The sequence below is a fragment of the Rattus rattus genome, chromosome 3, assembly GCF_011064425.1.
Source record: "Rattus rattus isolate New Zealand chromosome 3, Rrattus_CSIRO_v1, whole genome shotgun sequence".
NCBI lineage: Eukaryota > Metazoa > Chordata > Mammalia > Rodentia > Muridae > Rattus > Rattus rattus.
Genome location: NC_046156.1, coordinates 134773223 through 134792888, shown reverse-complemented (window position 1 = coordinate 134792888; position 19666 = coordinate 134773223). Strand labels below are relative to the sequence as shown.

Genomic DNA, 19666 nt, shown 5'->3' with positions numbered 1-19666 from the left:
CCAGGGGGGCAGCTGCACGGTTGTGTTGTGAAGCCTTTCATATTGTGAAGAGAAAAGAACTGTCCAGACAGATAACAGCTACAGGGTTCTGTGAGTGAGAGTCAACCTGGGTACGTGTAGCCTTCGGCTGCAGCTTCTTGTATACTGGGTTTTAGATTTCTTTCTGGTGATGCTAAGGACTGAACCTGGGGTTTTGTGCATATTACAGCCCTCAGCGCTAGATTTGGTGTAAGTGTGCATGGGGAATCTTATCTTGACCTCAGATTGACTTTAAGCTGAAGGTAACCCTGAATCCCTGACCTATCAAAGCTTCATCCTGCAGGAACAGGGTTATGGGAACTCACCACAGATCCCAAGCTTTGTGTGTTTCTGTTGTTTTCAGTTTCAGGTGATGTCTTGCTATGTACTCCTGGTTGGCTTGGAGCTCAGTCTATAGAACAGGCTGGCCTCATACTTGAAGAGCTCCATCTGTCTCTGCCTAAATCTTGGTTTTAAGTAAGAAAGTAAACATACTTTGGCTAAATAGTAAAGACTATATGAGGGAGAAAATTGTTTCTGTCCACTCTTGTCAGCTTTAATAGTTTGATATATGTCTTTCTGTGTATAAGAAAAATAAAAGTCGAGGATTTTATAAAAATGATATGATAATGTTCAGATGATAATGTTTGTAACAATATATAATGTAAATGGACCTTCAAGTCAGTATATAACTATATATACATACTATTTTATAGTATTCTGTGGTCTATTCATAACCTTTAAAAGCACTGCCAAGTATGTACAGAGTATGTATAGCAAAAACTTCTTTGTTGTGTACTTGTTCTGAGGCTGTATTTTAGCTGGGTGTGGCGTAATTTTGCTCTTTTTCTGAGGCAGGGTCTCATGTAGTCCAGGCTGGCCACAGACTGACCATGATGTCTTCAATCCCAGCACTTGGGAGGCTGAGGCAGGTAGATGTCTGAGTTGAACCAGCCAGGTCTACATACTGAGTTTCTCCATACTGGGTTCCAGGCCATCATCTATGGCTTCGTAGAGAGACAATGAAGCCTGCTCTTGCAGGCCCAATCAGGACAAACATGGTGATAGGTTTTGCCCTTTCCCCCTTTCCTTCTCCTGTTAGATTGCACGTCTAAAGCTAGCCCCCAAGGTCTATTCCATCTTTTGGCCACTGACTTTCCTGAGACAAAACACCAATGTTATTATTTGGCTAATCTGTCCAATCAAGACTTAATAACTCACCCTAACACAGACTACCTATCCCGTTTTCCCCCTTAAAAACCACTCCTGCCGAAACACTTGTCACTGCTGCTCACTGTCTGCCTTTGCCTGATTCAGAGGCATCCTCCTCCTAATTGCCCCTCCATGGTAAAGTTGGTGTCTAGGTGTGTCCTGTACTGATTCCTGTCCAACCTCCCCTACAGACCCTGCCTCAAACAACCAACAAAACAAGGCTATATTTTAAGAAGTTTACTTGAAGTATAACGTACACTCCAGAAAAGTTTATAAACATCTTGGTGAGTTTTTACAAAGTCAGCGCACGAGTATCTGTGCCAAGAAGTAGAACGGTGTCCAGGGGCCCTGGAGCTCTGCTGACACCTCCTATCAGCCATATCCTCTTCCCTCTAGTTTTGCCCTTTTTGTCTCATGTAGCCTAGGCAGAACTCACACTCACCGTTCTGCTGGGGGGTGCGGGGGGAGGGCGGAGGGGCGGGGGGGCTTGACTGATCTTTGCCCTCCTATGGATTTAGGGATGACAAGCATGTGCCTTGTGCTTGTCCGACCTGTTGAGGTCTTTCTGAGAATGGCAGCATCTGTGTGAGAGTCAGACTCTTTCAAGCATTTGGCAGCACCATCATTGACAGTCAAGTGTGCAGAATTACTTTTAGGGAAGGGCGTGGAGTGAAGACTTAGTGAAAGTCAAGCCGAACCGCACGCAGCACTGGCTTGCATGTCCTAAGTGACCAAGAGTGTGGGTCAGGAATCACAGGTTCAGAGCCAGAGTTGGAAAGAGCTCAGCTGGGAGGTACACTTGCTGCTTTCCAGAGGACTGAGTTCAGTTTTCCTGCACCCATGTTAGGAGGCTGAAAAACTCCTCTTTACAAATACAGCCCCAGGGGGTTTGGTGCTGTCCTCAGGTCTTCAGGCTCTCACATGCATCTGGCAGACTTGCATACAGAGCATAAAAATTAAAAAAAAAAAAAAGAAGAAAGCCGAGGGGCCATTCTTTTGCCATATAATCTGTTTGAGGGGTTTGTTTTGTTTTAAGGGAGAAATTGGCAGGAAGCAACATTGACGCATTTAAAGTAATAGTGAGCGGAACTGTTTTAGAGAAGTCTGAAGAAACAGCAGTATTCCAGTGGCTAGCCAGTTTTCCATTAGAAATGAGCATGGCCTAGAGAAACTCCATGGTGAGTGAGTGATGAAGATGTGGAGTTGGGATGCTCCTTAGAGCACAGTGGAGGTCATTAACCATTACACTGCCCATTTTGATTTGGCATGACAGTTTCTATAGTTGAATGAATCAGTATTTCATAAAATTCTTTATATCCTGGTACATCTTATTGATTCTGATTTTCTTGAGAACCCTGACCAATGTAGTATTAAAAATAAAGAAATCTGGCTAGGTTTGGTGGCACATACTTATAAACTGAACTCAAGAAGCAGAGGCAGGATCAGAAATACAAAGTCACTTTATGCAGTGAGTTAAAACTAGCTTGGATTCCAATAGATCCTGTCTGAAAAAAATGCAAGCAACAAAACAAAAAACAACTCAGGCTGCCTAGGTCAGTTGGTAAACACGGGGACCGGAATTTAATCCCCAGAACCCAACTGAACTGTGCATAATGAATGCTTGTTATCCAAGCACTGGGAGGAGGGATAGGCAGATCCCTGGGGCTTGCTAACCAGCCAAGTATACCCTGCTCAGGCAAGTTCCAGGCCAAGGGCAGACCTTGTGTTGAAAGAAAAGTGGGGAAGTGGGGGGCATGGAGGAGGTAGAGGATGGGGAGTAGGGATAGATCTGGGAGTTCAAGGCCAGCTGGCCTACAGAGAGAGTTTCAGGACAGCCAGGGCTACACAGAGAAACCTTGTCTCAAAAAACTGGAAGTAAGAAAAGATATGCAGCCGGTGTCCTGCTGTGTAGTTTAGGCTGGCAGCTCTCAGTTCTTCCTGTGCCTCGGAAGTGTTGAATTGCAGGAGTGACTAATCTATGAAAATGGTGGTGGGATGCTGCTGTTTGTCTGATTTGCTGGTGGTATATTCTTATGTAGGCCTTGTGCCTCATACGCTGATCCTCTGCCTCAGCCTCCTCAGTGCTACCACACTCATGAAGTTGTTTTTGCCACAAGATTCTTGGAGTTTAGGATGGCTTTGAACAACTGATTCTCCTGCCTTTTTCTCCAAATGCTGGGATTTACATGTGAGGTTTGCCACATCTGACTGCTTTATAAAAACACTCATTTCTGTTTTGACAGTTTTGAGTATTTGTTTTTAAATTCTTTTTGACTCAAAGAAGAATTGTTCATATAACCTGCATAGAACAAGGAGATACTACAATGTATCTGATCTAAGGTCTAGTCATGGGCATTTTTATAAAGTAATGAAGACATGTATGTTCTGGTTAGTGTTGGATATGCTGCATGGTTTCACATGTCACGCCTATGTTCTTGGTTGTTATTATATTTTATTTTTATAAATTATTTTTATTTTGTGAGACAGAATAGCCCTGGCTATCCTGGAACTGTGTGGACCAGGCTGCCTGGTCCTTTGCCTGCCTTTGACTTCTGAGTGCTGCGATTATAGTGCTACTGTGTAAACAAGCTGAGATGCGTAAATGTGTAAATTTTGTTTTCTCTCAGTTTTGAGGTGTTGTATTTTAAGCTTACTTTGTGAGACATGTAAGCAGAGATTCTAAATAAAAATGACCTCATCTTACTACTCAGATGTAAATTGTTTATACTACACTCAGTATTTGCATTTTCAGTGTGCTCTATGGACCATGTGCTGCTATGGATGCCTGAAGTACTTGACCTGCAGGTTGGGAAGACTCAGCCATCTCCATGCTGGGCTGGATTAAGTGCCTGATGAGGATGTGGTTTCAGCGAGTTGGGGTCAGCATGCAGTCGGTGAGTGTTCACAGCCCATCCTAAAATCCAGAAATTTAGAATTCCTGAGGCTTTTCTGAGAAAATGAGAGAACCTTTTTTTTTTCTTTTTTTCGGAGCTGGGGACCGAACCCAGGGCCTTGCACTTGCTAGGCAAGCGCTCTACCACTGAGCTAAATCCCCAACCCCAGTGATAGAACCTTTGACATTTACGTTTATTGTTTGTATGCTGTGATTTGATTATTGTTTAAATCACAGAAATGGGTCTGTTCCCAGTACAGTGTTCTAAAATGTAACAATACAGAGGAAATTTAGCCTATTATATAATTCTATACCATAGACTTTTACTTATTTTTTTATGTTTTGTTTTTTTGAGACAGGGTTTCTCTGAATGTTCTGGAACCCACTCTGTAGACCAGGCTGTCCTTGAACCCAGTGATCCACCGCCTCTGTCTCCTGAGTGCTGGCTTTAAAGGTGTGTGCCTCCACCACCTGATGATTTTATTTATTTTTGAGATTATGATTTTATAAATTTTTAAAAATATATTCAAGATCCCAGTATGTCCCAGGCTGTCTTGTAAGTTAATAAATAGGCCAGGCTGGTTTCAAACTCAGATTTTCATCCCTAAACTAGGAACAAGAGTACTTGCCAGTATGGTTAACCATGGACTAGATGGCAGTATCTGTCTGGATAGGGACATCAAGGGAATAAAAAAGGGACAGACACACATCCAGTGAAACTGGGATCAGGTGGGTAACATTGTGTGTTTTCTCAAGGATGTGGCATGAACGTGAACTTGATAGTAGTCTTAAATTGTCCTAGAAGCCCAAACTGGCCTCCTTTACCTGCTTCATCTGCGTCCTCATTTTAAAAAGATGAACAACTTTTTAAAATATTCATTGTGCATGTGTTCAAGCATCAGAAAGGCTTGAAGGACTTGGTTCTTCTACTATGTAGATTCCAGGGATGGGACTCAGCTCATTGAGCTTGGCACCAAGGGATTTTCCCTGCTGAGCCATCTTTCTGGCTGGAGTCTGTTGTGTGTGTGCATTCATTTGCTACACTGGACACTGGACCTAGGGCCTGGGACATGCTAGGCATGGCTCTACCTCTGACCTACATCTCCAGCTCCCAGCTCCCTTTTTAAAAACATGGTGTATATGTGTATGATGTATGTATGTTCATGCATACTATAGCACATGTTAGAGGTTAAAGGGTAATTTTGTGGATCAGTTCTCTCCTTCCGATTTTATGTGGGTTTCAGGGATCAAACTCAAGTTGCCAATCTTGGGCAAGCCCCTTTAACAGTTGACTCATTGTACCAGCAACTTCCCATCCCCTTTTAAAAAAAAACAAAAGGAAACTGTGTTATAAGATACTAACAAACTTGCTCAGTTTGGTTTTGAACATGCAACTGTAGTCCCTCAGTTTCCTGAGTAATGGGGATTACACTCCATTTACCCCTGTGTTTTACTGTGACATTAGCAATGCTGTAACCACCATCCCCGGTTAGTTTAGTAAGCCAGTATGCAGTGCCCAATGCTTTCACATTCGGACCACTCCTTACAGAGGAGAAACTGAGCTTCCTAGCTTGGCTGCCTTGTCCAGTTACCCAAGGCAGAGACCAGCTTTGAGTCCACCGTCCTTCCTCCTTTTAGTATATTTTAGTACTTCTAAAAGAAAGGGAAGAAGCCCTTATGAATGCCTTAACTCATTTAATACTCAGAGGTTGATGAAATATATCTCTTTTATAGGTGAGAAAGTAGAAGTGTAAGGGATAATGATTTGTTTATAGACAATAAATTGGCAGATCCAGTCAAGGCTTCATGCTGCTCTAGGCTGTGCTGTATCTCTTTTCACTGCCTTCCACCTCGCTTTCCTTTTTTTTTTTTTTTTCTTTAAACAGTGCCTCACTCTATAACTCTTGTAACTCTCGATGTTCTGGAACTATGTAGACCAGGCTAGCCTACAGTTTATGGAGATCTACCTACCTCTTGACTGGGATTAAAAGGTGTGTGCCATAATGCCTGGCTCGACTTTTTTTTTTTCTTTTGGCAATATTTTGTTTATGTGTATGGATGTTTTGCCTGTATATTTGTGCTTGCACATGCATCACTTTGTGCTTGGTGCCAAGGAGACCAGAAAAGGGTACCAGGTCCCCTGGAACTAGAGTTAGAGACCATTGTTTGTGAGCCTCCCTGGGAGGGGTGGGAATTAAACCCAGGTTCCCTGGAAGAATAGCTAGTACTTTTAACTGCTGAACCATCTTTCTAATCCCTCAACTTTTTTTTTAACATTTGTGTGTGTGTTTGTGTGTACATATGTGCTAACACACCACAACAAGTACATTTACATTGGAGGACAGCCCTAATTGGACAAAGGAAAAAGACCGATCCTAGCCAGCAAAGTGACTTAGCAGGTATCAAGCCTGATGACCTAGAGTTCCATCCCTGCAACCCACATAGTGGAAGAAAGTTTTGCAAGTCTCCTTACAATCCCTGCAAGCCTATCCCATGCTAGAATATATGGACACACACACAAATAAATGTAAAAAAGTTAAAATTTAAATTCGACGAGTTGGTTCTCTTCGTCCACAATGTGGGTTCTGGGTATTGAACTCAGGTCACAGGCTGAGCTACAGTCTTTATGGGCTGAGCTATTTCAGTAGCTACACTTCCAACAGCTGTTTGTATTTACAACATCTTCATGATATTTGAATTCTTTCTCTATCCTATATGGTTGTCCTGAAGGAAAAGTTTCAAAATATGTGTTTATATTTAGACTTTTTGAGACAGTCTTATATTTAGTCCATGCTGGACATGAACTCAAGATCCCCCTGTCTCAGTCTCCAGAGTGATGGTATTAGAGTGTGAACCACCAGTCATTTGAATATGACTGGAACTGGTTCCAGCAGTTTATATTTGAAAAGTTAGAGGCAGTATGTGAATTGTATTAGCAATGTATTCATACACGTCAAGTATTCCTTTGTTAGCAGTTTGTGGGGGAAGAGCATAAACGAGGGTGTGGCTGGGAGAACTGAAAGAAACCTCCTCTGGTTAGGGATTCTACTACTGTATGTGGTGTGAGTATCTGGGTGGCTGAATACCAGCATGTTTTTAAATTATTTCTTGGCTCCTTTGGAATTAGGAATTTGTATTTATTGAATCTCCTTAAAAACTGTGACTAATGGTTTGTATTCCCCCCATGTTATATGCGCATGTTAATTTACAAATAATTTCAGGAATATCAGACTGAAACTATATCATATAGTTTGAAGAAAATATTAGAATAAGCTTATTGTTTGACTAAATTTTTTTTTCAAATAATATATAGTTTCCAGTGGGTTCCTGTGTTGAGCAGGGACGGATGACAGCTTCCAACAGCGTCAACACTTCTCCAATAGCGTTTCACGGCCCGAAAGAGAACACATTGCTTCTCTCTTGTCTTTTCCGTGCTGCCATCACTTTCCAACCCAGCTGCTAAATGTTGTGGACTGTCGTTCACACACACACACACACACACACACACACACACACACACACACACACACACACAGCCATTGTTGATTATTTATAAGCAGTTTTTGTAGATAAGCAGTGCACAGTGTCTCTCAGACGTGACTTGAACTGACTTATTAATTAGATCAAATGTTCTAGTAATGACAGTTCTCTCTGCCTACTCTTTCATCCGAGAAAAATTTGATGGCAGTTTCTCTTTAGCGTCTGCCCTTCTCCAAACTAGTATACCGAGAAGCACATTTCAGCCACAAGTCAGGGTAGGAGGTACACTCGGACACGCAGCCTCCCAGGGCACAGGCTGTGACTTTTCAGTGCCATCTGTTCACTGTTTCTTCTGAGCCATTTACAATTTCTCCCCACTGTGAGGGCTGTATTTAAAAGGGAGAGAAAGAATGAATCAAGTGTCAGGGCCTCACATCAGACTTCCTGGAAATTAGCTGCTGTTTCCTCTCCTTTCTTACCATCTAATGGAGGCTGTGACTTTTCTTTCTAAATATTCCAGTCATTATTACATAGTCCCTTGCTTCGTATTACTGTTTTCATACTAAGTACTGGGCAGTTAGTTCCCAAGGATCAGAAGAGCAGCATTATGTTCGTTTACTGTGTGTGCTTTAAAATGTAATGACAAAGCAGTCTGTTCTAACTTTGTAGGCAAGGCCTAAACAGTTTACTTATTCCGTATAATTAAAAGCTGAATCACTGGCCACTTCTCTTCCTGAAAGCACCTGGCTTCTTTCCTGCTGATGTTAAACAGATGGGAAGCCACTCGCTAGTGAGGGTTGCTGGGAGCTGGCAGAAGCAGGGGCCCTGACCTGGGCAGGTCCCTTCCATGGTTTTCTTTCTGGTCTGTCTTCCTCCTTGGGCAGGAATTTGTTTCCTAGAGAGGTGGAGGCTCACCTCACACAAGGTAATTGTTGCATTATGATGCACAAACAGCATTCCGCTTTTCCTACATCACAGTGGAGCTTTGGCTTGTGACTAAATGGGAGATTGAGAAAGACATGGGTTTTATTTTAAAAGATCAAGACCTATTAAAATGTATAAGGTAAAAAGCTTAAGGATTGTGTTCTATAGTGACTTTCCCGTATTCTTCCTGGGTTGGTGATTCTTTTTGTTGCTCTGGTTCTCACCAGAACCATTTCTCTCTTGGAAATTCTTCCTCATTGTCACGTAATGAAGACTGCGGATGGTCCTCTATATAATTGTTGATGCTATTGATAACTTTCTGTAAACTAGGGTAACTTTGTCTTATAAATTCTTTGCATAAACTTCTTCTGTCCTGTTTGGTAAGAGAAGGGAGAATCTGTATTGTACTTATCGTCCGCATTGAGGGTGTAAGGGTTTGTGTGTGTGTGTGTGTGTTATTAATAAGAGTCCACTTCTGACATTTGTTATGCTTTTTAACAAGCTTATAATTCCATCAATAAAGGCTATTTCTGAAAAAAAAATTATTTGCATAACTTCATCTACATTTTAATATTGAATCTGTCTGCTGATTCAAATTTCCAAATTGTGCTGTCAATTTTATTTACTTACAAAGATTTTTTCCTTTGTAAGAAGGAAAACAACAAAGGATAAAAAGATAAAAGATAAAAGTTAGTAAAATCAGGACCATAGGTGATAGGAAAACTTTTAAAAGGCAAATGCCTGAGGTGGGGTGGGCATCATATTTTCCCCCACAAACCTCACTCTGACTCATACATAGTAGTATTCTAAATTGGATTTAATTACTAAACTTTGAGAATTTAAAGCTATTTCTATGAGTGTTTCATATACTGTATACGCTTTGAGGATGGTATATGATCTGGTTTTGGTGTTACATCCACACAGTAAATAGGAACTAACTGTTGATCATAAAGTTTCCACTAGGTCAATTAGTATTCATAATTACATTAATATAGTAGCATAATTTCATTCCTTAAATTTAGAATTTGACTGACTATTTCAGGGAACTGTGTATTTTTATCTGATTGGTATTTATTTACTATTAAGAGATAATTGAATATGACATTTTGAATTATTTCTTTTCTTTAAAAACTGCTCTTTACCTGTCTAGGCTTTCAACATGGATAGATTTTTCCGTGTTAGAAGGGTGATAGTCCAGCTGAAATCTCTAGTAAGTGACGTCCATGACCTGGGTTGTACGGCAAGCTTTAGGAATCATCCAGTGCACTGTGTATTATGTCACCTGGCGTGGGCAGTGCTCAGTGTGGCAACTACTAAAGCACATAGCATTTTATAAGATTTAAAGACAAGGCCCTTCAAGTGGGGCTGGATTTATCCCACAGATGCTGGCCCAGTTGCCTTTGTGTAGTAAAAAAATAATATTCAAGACACAAAACCACTCCTCGGGCTTCATACAGATTTGTATTTAATTTGAAAAATCACCATAGCCGAAGTGACTCACATCTCCAAATTCTTGTGTTTTTTTTTTTTTTTTAAATTCTAAAACTGAAAGTAGGGTAGAAAGTTCAGACCATTTCTTCTGTAGAATTGTAAGAAAATAGTTTGTACTCCCCAGTACAGTATTATTTTAAGATTACTAGAGGATATTGGTACTGCTAAGATGGCTTGCTGTACAAGGCAGGCAACCTGAGTTTGATCCCCAGAACTCAGGGAATGTGGCAAGAGAGAATAGACTCCACAGAGGTGTTCTCTGACATTTATATGTAAGTCAGCCGGCGTGTGCACGTGTGTGTATACAAACACAATAAAAATATGTTGATACTAGTCTATGTTTTTACATAATATCTTATGTGAAGGGTTTTTTTTTTTCTGTAATACTGATTATCCATTCATTTCTGAATTGAGGAATACTAGCTTATTGAGGAATACTAGCTTATTTCCTAGAACACTTAAAACATTCTGAAACTGTGATCATTGTGTTAGTATTCACTCAGTAGGCCCATGGATTATTGCACTATTGATTTGAGGAATTTGTAATCATTTGGTTTTTTCCTGTTTCTTTAGGTTCTGTGGTCTGGAAAACCATATGGTTCATCTCGAAGTATTGTAAGGAAAATTGGTACCAACTTATCTCTGATTCAGTGTCCAAGAGTTCAATTTCAGGTATTGGGTTTGTGTTTTATATATTTTCATGGTTATATGTGCCTTAGAAATGTGAATAGGCACAGGGTGTTTGGAAATACTCAATTGTTTTTGAGGCTTTCTCCTGTTAATAACACTGAAATAGAGAGGATTAAGTCAAGGTCTTTCTAATTTTAGTTGCTCTGAAGTGATTATTCCAGATCCTCAATATTTATCCTCCCTGAAAATGCCTAGGGGAAGCTTGGGAAGCCTGTGATAAGACAGTTGTTAATTCCCAGGTGACCTTGAACCAGTTTGGCGTTTGGGTAGTTATTTAATGTCATGCCTCCTTTAGCTATTCTGATCCTAAAGAAGTCCTTGTTTGTTATTGTTTTTGTTTTGTGGTGGTTGACCTGAGGGCCTTAGATGTACTAGGCAAATATTCTAACATTTAGCTGTACCCTTTGCACTTAAAAATGTTACTTGGGGAGAGCAAGATGCAAAGCATGAGGAGTTTGATCCCTGGAACCCACATGGTGAAAGGAGAAAAGTGACTCTTTTACGTTGTTCTCCGATTTGCACACACTCACAGTGACACACAGATACTCACACAGACACTCACACAGATACTCACACACACACACACACACACACACTAAACAAGTAATTAAATAATTGTAAAAAAGTATAAGAATTTATTCCTGGCAGCAATCCTGTCAGTTCATCTCTGTGAAAGGCTAGGTAAAGAACTTCGGAGTTTTTGTTTTCTGAATTTGTAAGTTGTATGAAATGAAAACAGGAAGAGCTGGGAATATATACCCTGTATCCCAGCACCTTAGAGGCTGAGACAGGATCGGGAGTTTCAGGCTAGCTCTGGCTACATAATGAATGATATATTTTTTCTATAACAAAAAAGGAAATCAAAACCCTGTAATACAAGTGTGCATTTTTATGTCTTCAATTTAAGAACATATACATGCCCATTATCACAAATACTAACATAATTTATGATAACCTGGATAGGAGTTGATGGCAGGGCGGTTAGTACTGTGAATTCAACCTTCTGCAACTCACAGGCTCCTGGGTAATTCAATCTTGACAATTCTTTGTGGTAATTTTGTTCCAGACCTTTTTTTTTTTTCTTTTTTTTTTCATTTTCTTTTTTTTTTGAATTTTCAGGAGTGGTTTTAGAATTGGATTAGTTATGTAACTACTCGAGTAATGAGTTACATTTCCGCTATAGGAACCCACACATCTGGAAGCAAAATGCCCACTGAAAGCAAATAGCCTGTTTTTCCTTAACAAATAAACTTGAAGTTTATGTCTGGCTGGGACACACACACACACACACACACACACACACACACACACACGACACATGTATATGGAGCACACACAGATTTCAGTATTTAAGTCATGCTAGGTATTACCAGTAATCTAGAGGTGACTGGTTAAAGTCGTTTTCTTAGGGTAGTTGCTCAGAATACTTACTATAAATTAGTCAGGAGTGCTGTGGTAAGATTCTAATACATTACTGAGTTTTGGGTTACTGTTTTTTAATTTCTCAAGGACTTTAAATTATAGTGCCTATTCTCCATTTTCTGTGTTTTCACTCTAATCTTTTCTGCTAACAGTAGCTTTAACAGGACAGGACCTCCTACAAATTAACAGTAAGTCCTTTGTTTTCAGACATCTTGTCTCAGCCGTGCATGCTCATGGCCGTCCATGAATGCCCATGGCAGTGATGTCTCAATCATGCTTGAAGAACTTGGCCCTGCTCCCTTTGCCAGTGTGCCCATCACCTTGACTTGTACTTTGCTCGCGTTGTCCTGGTGCCTGCCTTTCCCAGTCCCTGCCTACAATGCCCAGGGAACGTCCTACTTAAGTAGGAGGCGAACTGGCCTTTTCGAAAGTCCCTTGGGTTCTGGTCTCCATTGTCTCTTATTGCATTAGGCTTAAGTGGGGGGGACAGCTTGTGTGGATGGAGACAGAGCTTGACCTCAGTGTTGCCATTCTCACCTCATTGGTCTTGTAGTGTCACATGTTCATATACCTGGTATAGTTCTGCAGCGTAGTTAATATTTAGATAAGATTAAAATAACACCTTCTAGTGTTTTTAATAGTGTTAAAACGTTAATACTTAGCTATTTAAGATTCAAGTAAAAGTCGAGATTGAAGGCATTTAAAAAGTTCTTTCAGCCTTATCATATCGTAATGACATGCATACAGTATAACACAACAAGTTGCTTTCTTCATTGCTGTGGCCAAATACCTAAACAAGTAACTTAAGGAAGCAAAGGTATATTTTTGTACACAGTTAAAGGGAGCAGTCCATCCTGCTGGGGAAGGTGTGGTGGGAGGTGACTGGCCCATCATCTGCAATCAGAAAGCAGAGAAAAACTTGCTGGGGACTCAATCAGCTTCCTTCTTATGGTTAGGTTAGGTTTTCCCTCCTCAGACCAAGAAGTATGTCTTCTGGTTTTTGTTTAAGACAGGATCATACTGTATATTCCTTGAAATTGACTTTGTACACCAGGTTGGCCTTGAATTCATTGAGGTCTGCCTCCTGAGTGTTCTGGGTGATCTTAAATGCAGACAGGTTGATAAGAATATGCACCATCAAGAATACACACCATCACTGTCACTGGAGCATCCAGTCATTACCTCAAGTGTATCAGCTACCAACATCACTAGTTACAGAGTCATTTACCGCAGTCAGGTTTGGCGTATTACCCACCACCATCACTAGTTATTATAGTCGTTCACTGCGGTGGGACTTGACAGTATTAACCAGCAGCATTACTAGGGTCTGATAGTCCTTTCCCACAGTGAGTGGTGACTTTGTTGACTTTGTGTCCTCCACATTTATTTCAGGAAAAAGTAGTATTTTTGTTTGTATGTTTTGGGTGTTAGAGAGCACAGTACCTTAAACATGCTAGCCGAGTATCCTATCACTAAGCTACATTTCTAGCCCCAAATCAGTGGTTTTTAATACTTAGAATTTAACTTTTTCTTACTCTTTTAGAGGAGTAAAGTAAAAGAATTATGGTGTAGAAATTGGGCAATGTTAAGTTAAAATCCTGAGGTTGTGAATTGCAGCTCAGTAGCATATGGAGGCCTGCCATAGAGCTACTAGAGCACCCATGAAGTGTTAGCACCAGCCTGAGGGGATCTCTTTGGATTTTAATTTTATGTTAAATTTTACAGATAAAGGACTTTCTCTCTTTGTAACTTCCAGCTTACCAGCCATGCAACAGAATGGAGTCCCACGCACCCAGGAGAGGATGTGGTGGCATCTTTTGCTGATGTTGGATGGGTAGCCTCCGAAGAAGGAGAATGCTCAACAAGACTCAGGTTAGTCTGGAAGGCTATGGGGCCGAGATGCAGGGTCTGCTGTTTTCAAGCATGCATTGGAATACTGTGTGAACCTGATTTGATGGCAGCTTGCCCTGCTCCTTTCTTTCCTTTGGGTTTTCAAAATCAACTAACATTTGTAAAGTTCCAAGGAATGTTTGGCCTAAGTCCTTTTGAACCACAGAATTCCTTGCCATTCAGGTTATACTCTAGTGTAAGTGGCCAGAAAGAACTGTCAGAGATAGGTTAGTAAATACTAGTTTCACTGGAGTACAGGAGTCTATCAGATAGAGAGAATTTGTATATTCGGAGAATGTTTCTTTAAAAATTATATCGCGATGAGTCGGTCACATGATGAACATTGAGTGTTAGAGATGTCCATTCATTTGAAAGCCTACACAGAATATTTACTGCGTAATCAGTCTTAGAAAGTCACTCAGCACATGCTCTTCACCGTGGGCACCAGCTATCAGATGCCTACTGCCTTCAGGTTTAGACACGCTGTACTGGAGGTCCTGGGGACGTCAGCGGTACTGACACAGCTGGAGAAAGGCCCTGCGTGGTGAGGGACGTGAGCCAGGATTCTGGAGAAGTGCATTCTAGGGCTGAGTCCTGAGGGCCAGCCAGGGATGTGCAGATGGGAAGGCCGTTCCTCAGAGTGGAGAACTCGTTTAAAAGTTTCATAATAAAGCCAAAACTTTATATCAAGGAAGAATGATAATCATCTTTCTTAGTCAAGGTTACTATCGCTGTCATGAAACACTATGAACCCAAAGCAAGTTGGGGAGGAAGGGTTCACATTGCTGTTCATCACCAAAGGAAGTCAGGACAGGAACTCAAGCAGGGCAGGAACCTGGAAGCAGGAGCTGATGCAGACAGAGGCCATGGAGAGTGCTGCTTAATGGCTTACTGTGTGGTTTGCTTTCTTGTAGAGCCTAGGACCACCAGCCTAGGTATAGCACCACCCACAATAGGCTGGGCCCTCCCTAGTCAATCTCAGTTACTAAGAACATGCTCTTTAAGCCTGTCTGCTTACAGCCTGATCTTCTGGGGTACCAGTTCTCAAAAGGGTCTCAAGACCCTTTTGAAGATTAAAGGACTCTTTCAACAGGGATTGTCTAATACCATTGGAAAACACAGAGATTTACATTATAATTCATGACAGTAACAAAATTATGATTTAGCAACGAAAATAATTTTATGGTTGATGGTCACCAAAACACGAGGAACTGTATTAAAGGGTCGCAGCATTTGAAAGGTTGAGACACTGTGCTGGAGGTGTTTTCTCGATTATGTTCCCTCCTCTCAGATGACTCCCACTGCATCAAGTTGACATAAAAACCAGCACATTAATAAAGTTAGGAATTCCAGTACTTTACTCAGGAGTCTGTGCTCTTTTACCATAGAGTATCTGCGGGCCAAGTGAAGCAGGCAAAACAAAAAGTAATCTTACTAGCAGACAGAGTTGGTATGGTGAAATTTTAAAGAAACATATCACAGTTAGCTGTTTTCTGCTTTTTTGAACATCTGTTCTAGATACTTTTTGTTATTTTTTTTTAAAGATTCTATCTATTTATTTATTTATATGAGTACACTGTTGCTCTCTTCAGACACACCAGAAGAGGGCATCAGATCCCACTACAGATGGTTGTGAACCACCATATGGTTGCTGGGAATTGAACTTAGGACCTCTGGGAGAGCAGTCAGTGCAGTACTCTTAACTGCTGAGCCATCTCTCCAGCCCTCTTTTTTGTTGTTTTTATATTTGTTAAGATTTCAGCGGAAAGTGAAAGGATGGTATTCATCTGTAGGCCTGTAGAAATGTAAGCCTTATTTTGTGTGTGTATGTGCTTTGTAGTGAGTGCTTATTCATGTTTGTGGACATGTATCCACATATGCAAACATGTAGAGGCTAGAGGTCAGGCTCAGGTATTCTTCTAGTGCTTTCCATCGAGTTTTGTGACAAAGTCTCTTTGCACTGAGACTTGCAAATCAGACGAGGCTGCCTGGTGAGCGAGCCCAGTGACCCACCTTTCTCTGCCTCCACAGTACTGAACAGGCGTGTACATCTGTACCTAGCTTTTCACGTGGTTGGTTCCAGGGTTTCACTTAGGTCCACATGGCGTCAACTAAATTACCTCCTGACCTCCTGGCTTTTGAGACAGGGCCTCATGTGGACCAGTTTGCTCTTGAACTTACTGTGTAATGAAGGATAATGTTGAACTCCTATCCCTCCACCCTGTACCCCAGAATCCTGGGGTTATAGGCATTATGTCCTTCTGTACCCAGTTTTATGCAGTATTGGTTTGAAGCAAGTGCTTGGTACATGCTAAACCGTCACTTCACTGACTGGACTACATTATATCCCCAGCCCTCAGGTGAGCTTTCTCTGTGTAGTCGAGGCTAGCCTTCTAATCATGATCCTATTGCTTCAAGTTCTGGGATGGAGGCATGTTTTACCATGTCTAACCTTTTGGAAGTTCTTGTGAATTTATTTTTCATTCAACCTTTTAAATAAATTTCCTCATCTGGTTTCCTTGGTATTAGGGTAGAGATGGAAACAGTAATTGAGGCTTCAGAATCCAAACACTTCCCTAACCTACACATATTCCAAATTTAAAAAGGTACTGTTATGATGTTAGGTGTGCTGAGGACTGGGGAAGAACAGCTATTTATTTATTGCTGGTTTTTCCAACCCTAGTAAACCTGTATAAAAACATACAATCCAGTTATTATAATTATAACTTACATGCCTAGACTGGGCAGATCTAACACTGTACTAACTTATTCCCCAGCTATGGTATCCCTTGCAGCTTCTCTTGTCCATGTGGTTCTGCTCCATCATGGTTTCCTCCTCCTCTTCTGTCCTCTTTCTTCCTTCTCCTCCCTCACTCTTCAAAAACCTTTCATCCCACCTTTCCCCCCAGTTAGAATTGGGAGGTGGTTTACATGAGATCATCTGAATATGTGTGATTGACTGCTCATGCGGGCAGCCCCTCTTGAGGAAGCAGAATTAATGTCAGAATACAAATAGCACCAGGGCAACCCACAACATTTATTCTTGAAGTTTTTCCACTTCCAATCTTACAGGTGAAAAGGCAACTTGCAAACATTCTAACAACTCAAAGTATAAAGAGGTTTGAACAAAACACCTGGATTTAGTTCCCTAGTCAACAGCCAAGTCATTTATACTGACTCAAGCAAAAAGAGAACACCAGGGTCAAGTTGAGTGAAAGTTAAATTGTTAAAGGGCTTGGTTAAGACCTGTGATTAATACCATTTGGTTGGCTGCAACAGTTTAGTGGTACTTCATGTAATCGCAGAACTTGGCTTGGGAGTTAAAAAACTGGGCTGCCTGCTTAGAGAGTTTTAAAGAAGCCAGGGTTGCAGAGTGAGTGAAACCATTCCTCAAAAACAGAAACAAAAAAGTCTGACTGCATGTGACAGAGAAGCTATGAAGACAGTGATTAAAATGTGGATGTCCACTTTTCTGCCAATCCTTTATTTTCTCAGAAACGTGTAAGCATAGCTGGACTGGACTGATACCCAGCCTGAGTGTCCTCACTGTGGGCTGCCTCATTACCTGCTCTCCCTCAGATTCCACAGCACACTGCACTGGCCTCATTCGCACACAGAAGGCGGCTGTGGCCTAACTGTCCTCAGTTGCTAACTACACTGCCTGAAGCTTTATTAACCTGGTCAGCCACCTGTCCCTAAGTGGCAAAAGAAACTGAAAACCAAAGTCCTTAATCCAGGCACAGTGCAGCTGTTTCTGCTCTCCACAGTAGCACACGTCAGCTTCCAACTTACTGTGTAGTCCAGCCTACTTTGAATTAGTGATCTTCATACCAGGAATTATGATTGCTTCCGGTACTCACGAAGAATTCTTCCAGTTTTGAAGTGTTCCCAGTGACTGGCATGTCAGAATTCAGGGACCAGTGTTTCCAGTGTTGAGACTTTCATAGCGTGTGTATAAGAGAGAAATGACATTAATGATACCCCTTTCCTTTCTGGGATGTGGTTGGATTATATTGTTCCCATAGTTCTTCTTTGATGTGTTTAGTCAAATAAGGGAAATGCTAGTACTAGAAGGCAAAGCCAGGACCCTAAAGAAGGGCTTATACATTCTTGGTTTGATCTTTCCATTGGTTATCACTTGATTGCCATTTGGAAGATGAAATTTTTTAGGTAAAGACAAAAAACCCAAAAACAAGCAGCAGCCTCTCTGGGCTCCTGTGATGCCTCTTGACAGTGGTGGAGGCGCAGTAGGCTCCGTAGACTGTAATGGAGTGGGACAGTGCTGGCACATAGCTGGAGCATCCTGACGAGCACTGTGTAGGTATCTACTCAGGGCTCCTTGACAGTCTTGTGATGGCCACCTTTATGTTTTCCTTGCAGGACAGGAGTCAGGTCCAAGCCTCCTCTTGAGAACAACCCTCCTTGCTTTGAGAAGCCCCCACGCAGGCACATTTCCTTCCCAAACTCGTCTCAAGACAAGCCTTCTCCAAAGACGACACTAGCCAGCGAGGAGGCCTTGCAGAAGATCTCTGCCCTTGAGAATGAGCTTGCCGCCCTTAGAGCTCAGATTGCCAAGATTGTGACCCTGCAGGAGCAACAGAGTCCAGGTGCAGGTATGTGTCCCCGACTTGGCTTATTGTGACTGGCCAATGGTAAGGACAGTGCCAGGTTAGTCTTCTCCAGTCTTGTATAAGACAGCGCAAAACCTGATGGCGCGGGTGTGACTTTAGGTTTGAGAAGAGTAGGGTAAAATCTGCTTGGCAAACTCTGAAAGCCTGCATTTGAAGTGGGCTATTGTGAATGCTGCTTTTTGGGAACCTTAGCCTCCTCCATCTGATAACCACCCCTCTTAGACATGAGGACACTGTGGCTTTCTGTCGGAGGAAAGGAACTGTTACTGGATGGGACTTGTTAGAAATGCTGTTTACACCTGCACAGCCTGAGGTAAACATCTGATATTCCACCTTCCTTTCCTGCTCTAAATTGGGTATAACAAACAGTACCTGCGTTACCAAGTCCCTGTGCCATTACATATGGAAAGTAAATAATTGCAAATGTGTACAGTAGGTACCTAATGGTGCTTTTCTTTCATCTAATCCTGTTGGTTTAATTGGTGTGGCACACTTTTTTCCCATAGAGAAGAAACTATGGCCTTGAAATCCTAGCCTGCTAGTCTATTGGAAAGTAGTTGTTTTTCCTGTTAGTTTACAGTCCTGGGGAGACACGTAGTGCCCAGTGTCTGAATCATGTTGCTTATGGTGCGTTGGGCACTGGGCACTGAGGGTAAGGGGTGGTCTCAGTGATTTGCATAGATTTTTGCCTATCAGGTTCTGGCTTTTTCTTCTGTTAACTTTACTTCCCTCTGCTGGTAGACTAGGGAAACTACCATAAGTAGGGGATAACTTTGTCTTTTGTTGAGATGTCTTATGGTCTGAATACTCCCAGTAAAACTTTTGTGATGTTACTGTTTCCCCAAGCTCTCATTTGTATAGTTCTGCAGCAGAGACAGCCAACTTAGAGTTAGGCAAAAAAAGTAAATTTTAGTTATTTTATTTCTTTGACACTTAATTTTTTTTGTTTGAAAATTAAGTGTGACACTGTTTTGTGGGACAAGGTTTTTCTCTATATCTCTGGAATTCATTGTGT

At 41.5% G+C, this 19666-nt stretch overlaps 1 protein-coding gene across 1 annotated transcript in view; it reads left to right on the top strand.

Moving 5' to 3' along the window:
• The window catches only part of Mtfr1 (mitochondrial fission regulator 1), a 34421-nt gene that overhangs the window by 10525 nt on the left and 4230 nt on the right, over nucleotides 1–19666 (top strand). The window contains 4 exon segments of the mRNA XM_032898613.1: nucleotides 3983–4124; nucleotides 10592–10690; nucleotides 13887–14002; nucleotides 18401–18633. Coding sequence (XP_032754504.1) covers nucleotides 4059–4124; nucleotides 10592–10690; nucleotides 13887–14002; nucleotides 18401–18633 — 514 coding nt within the window. The 5' untranslated portion in view covers nucleotides 3983–4058.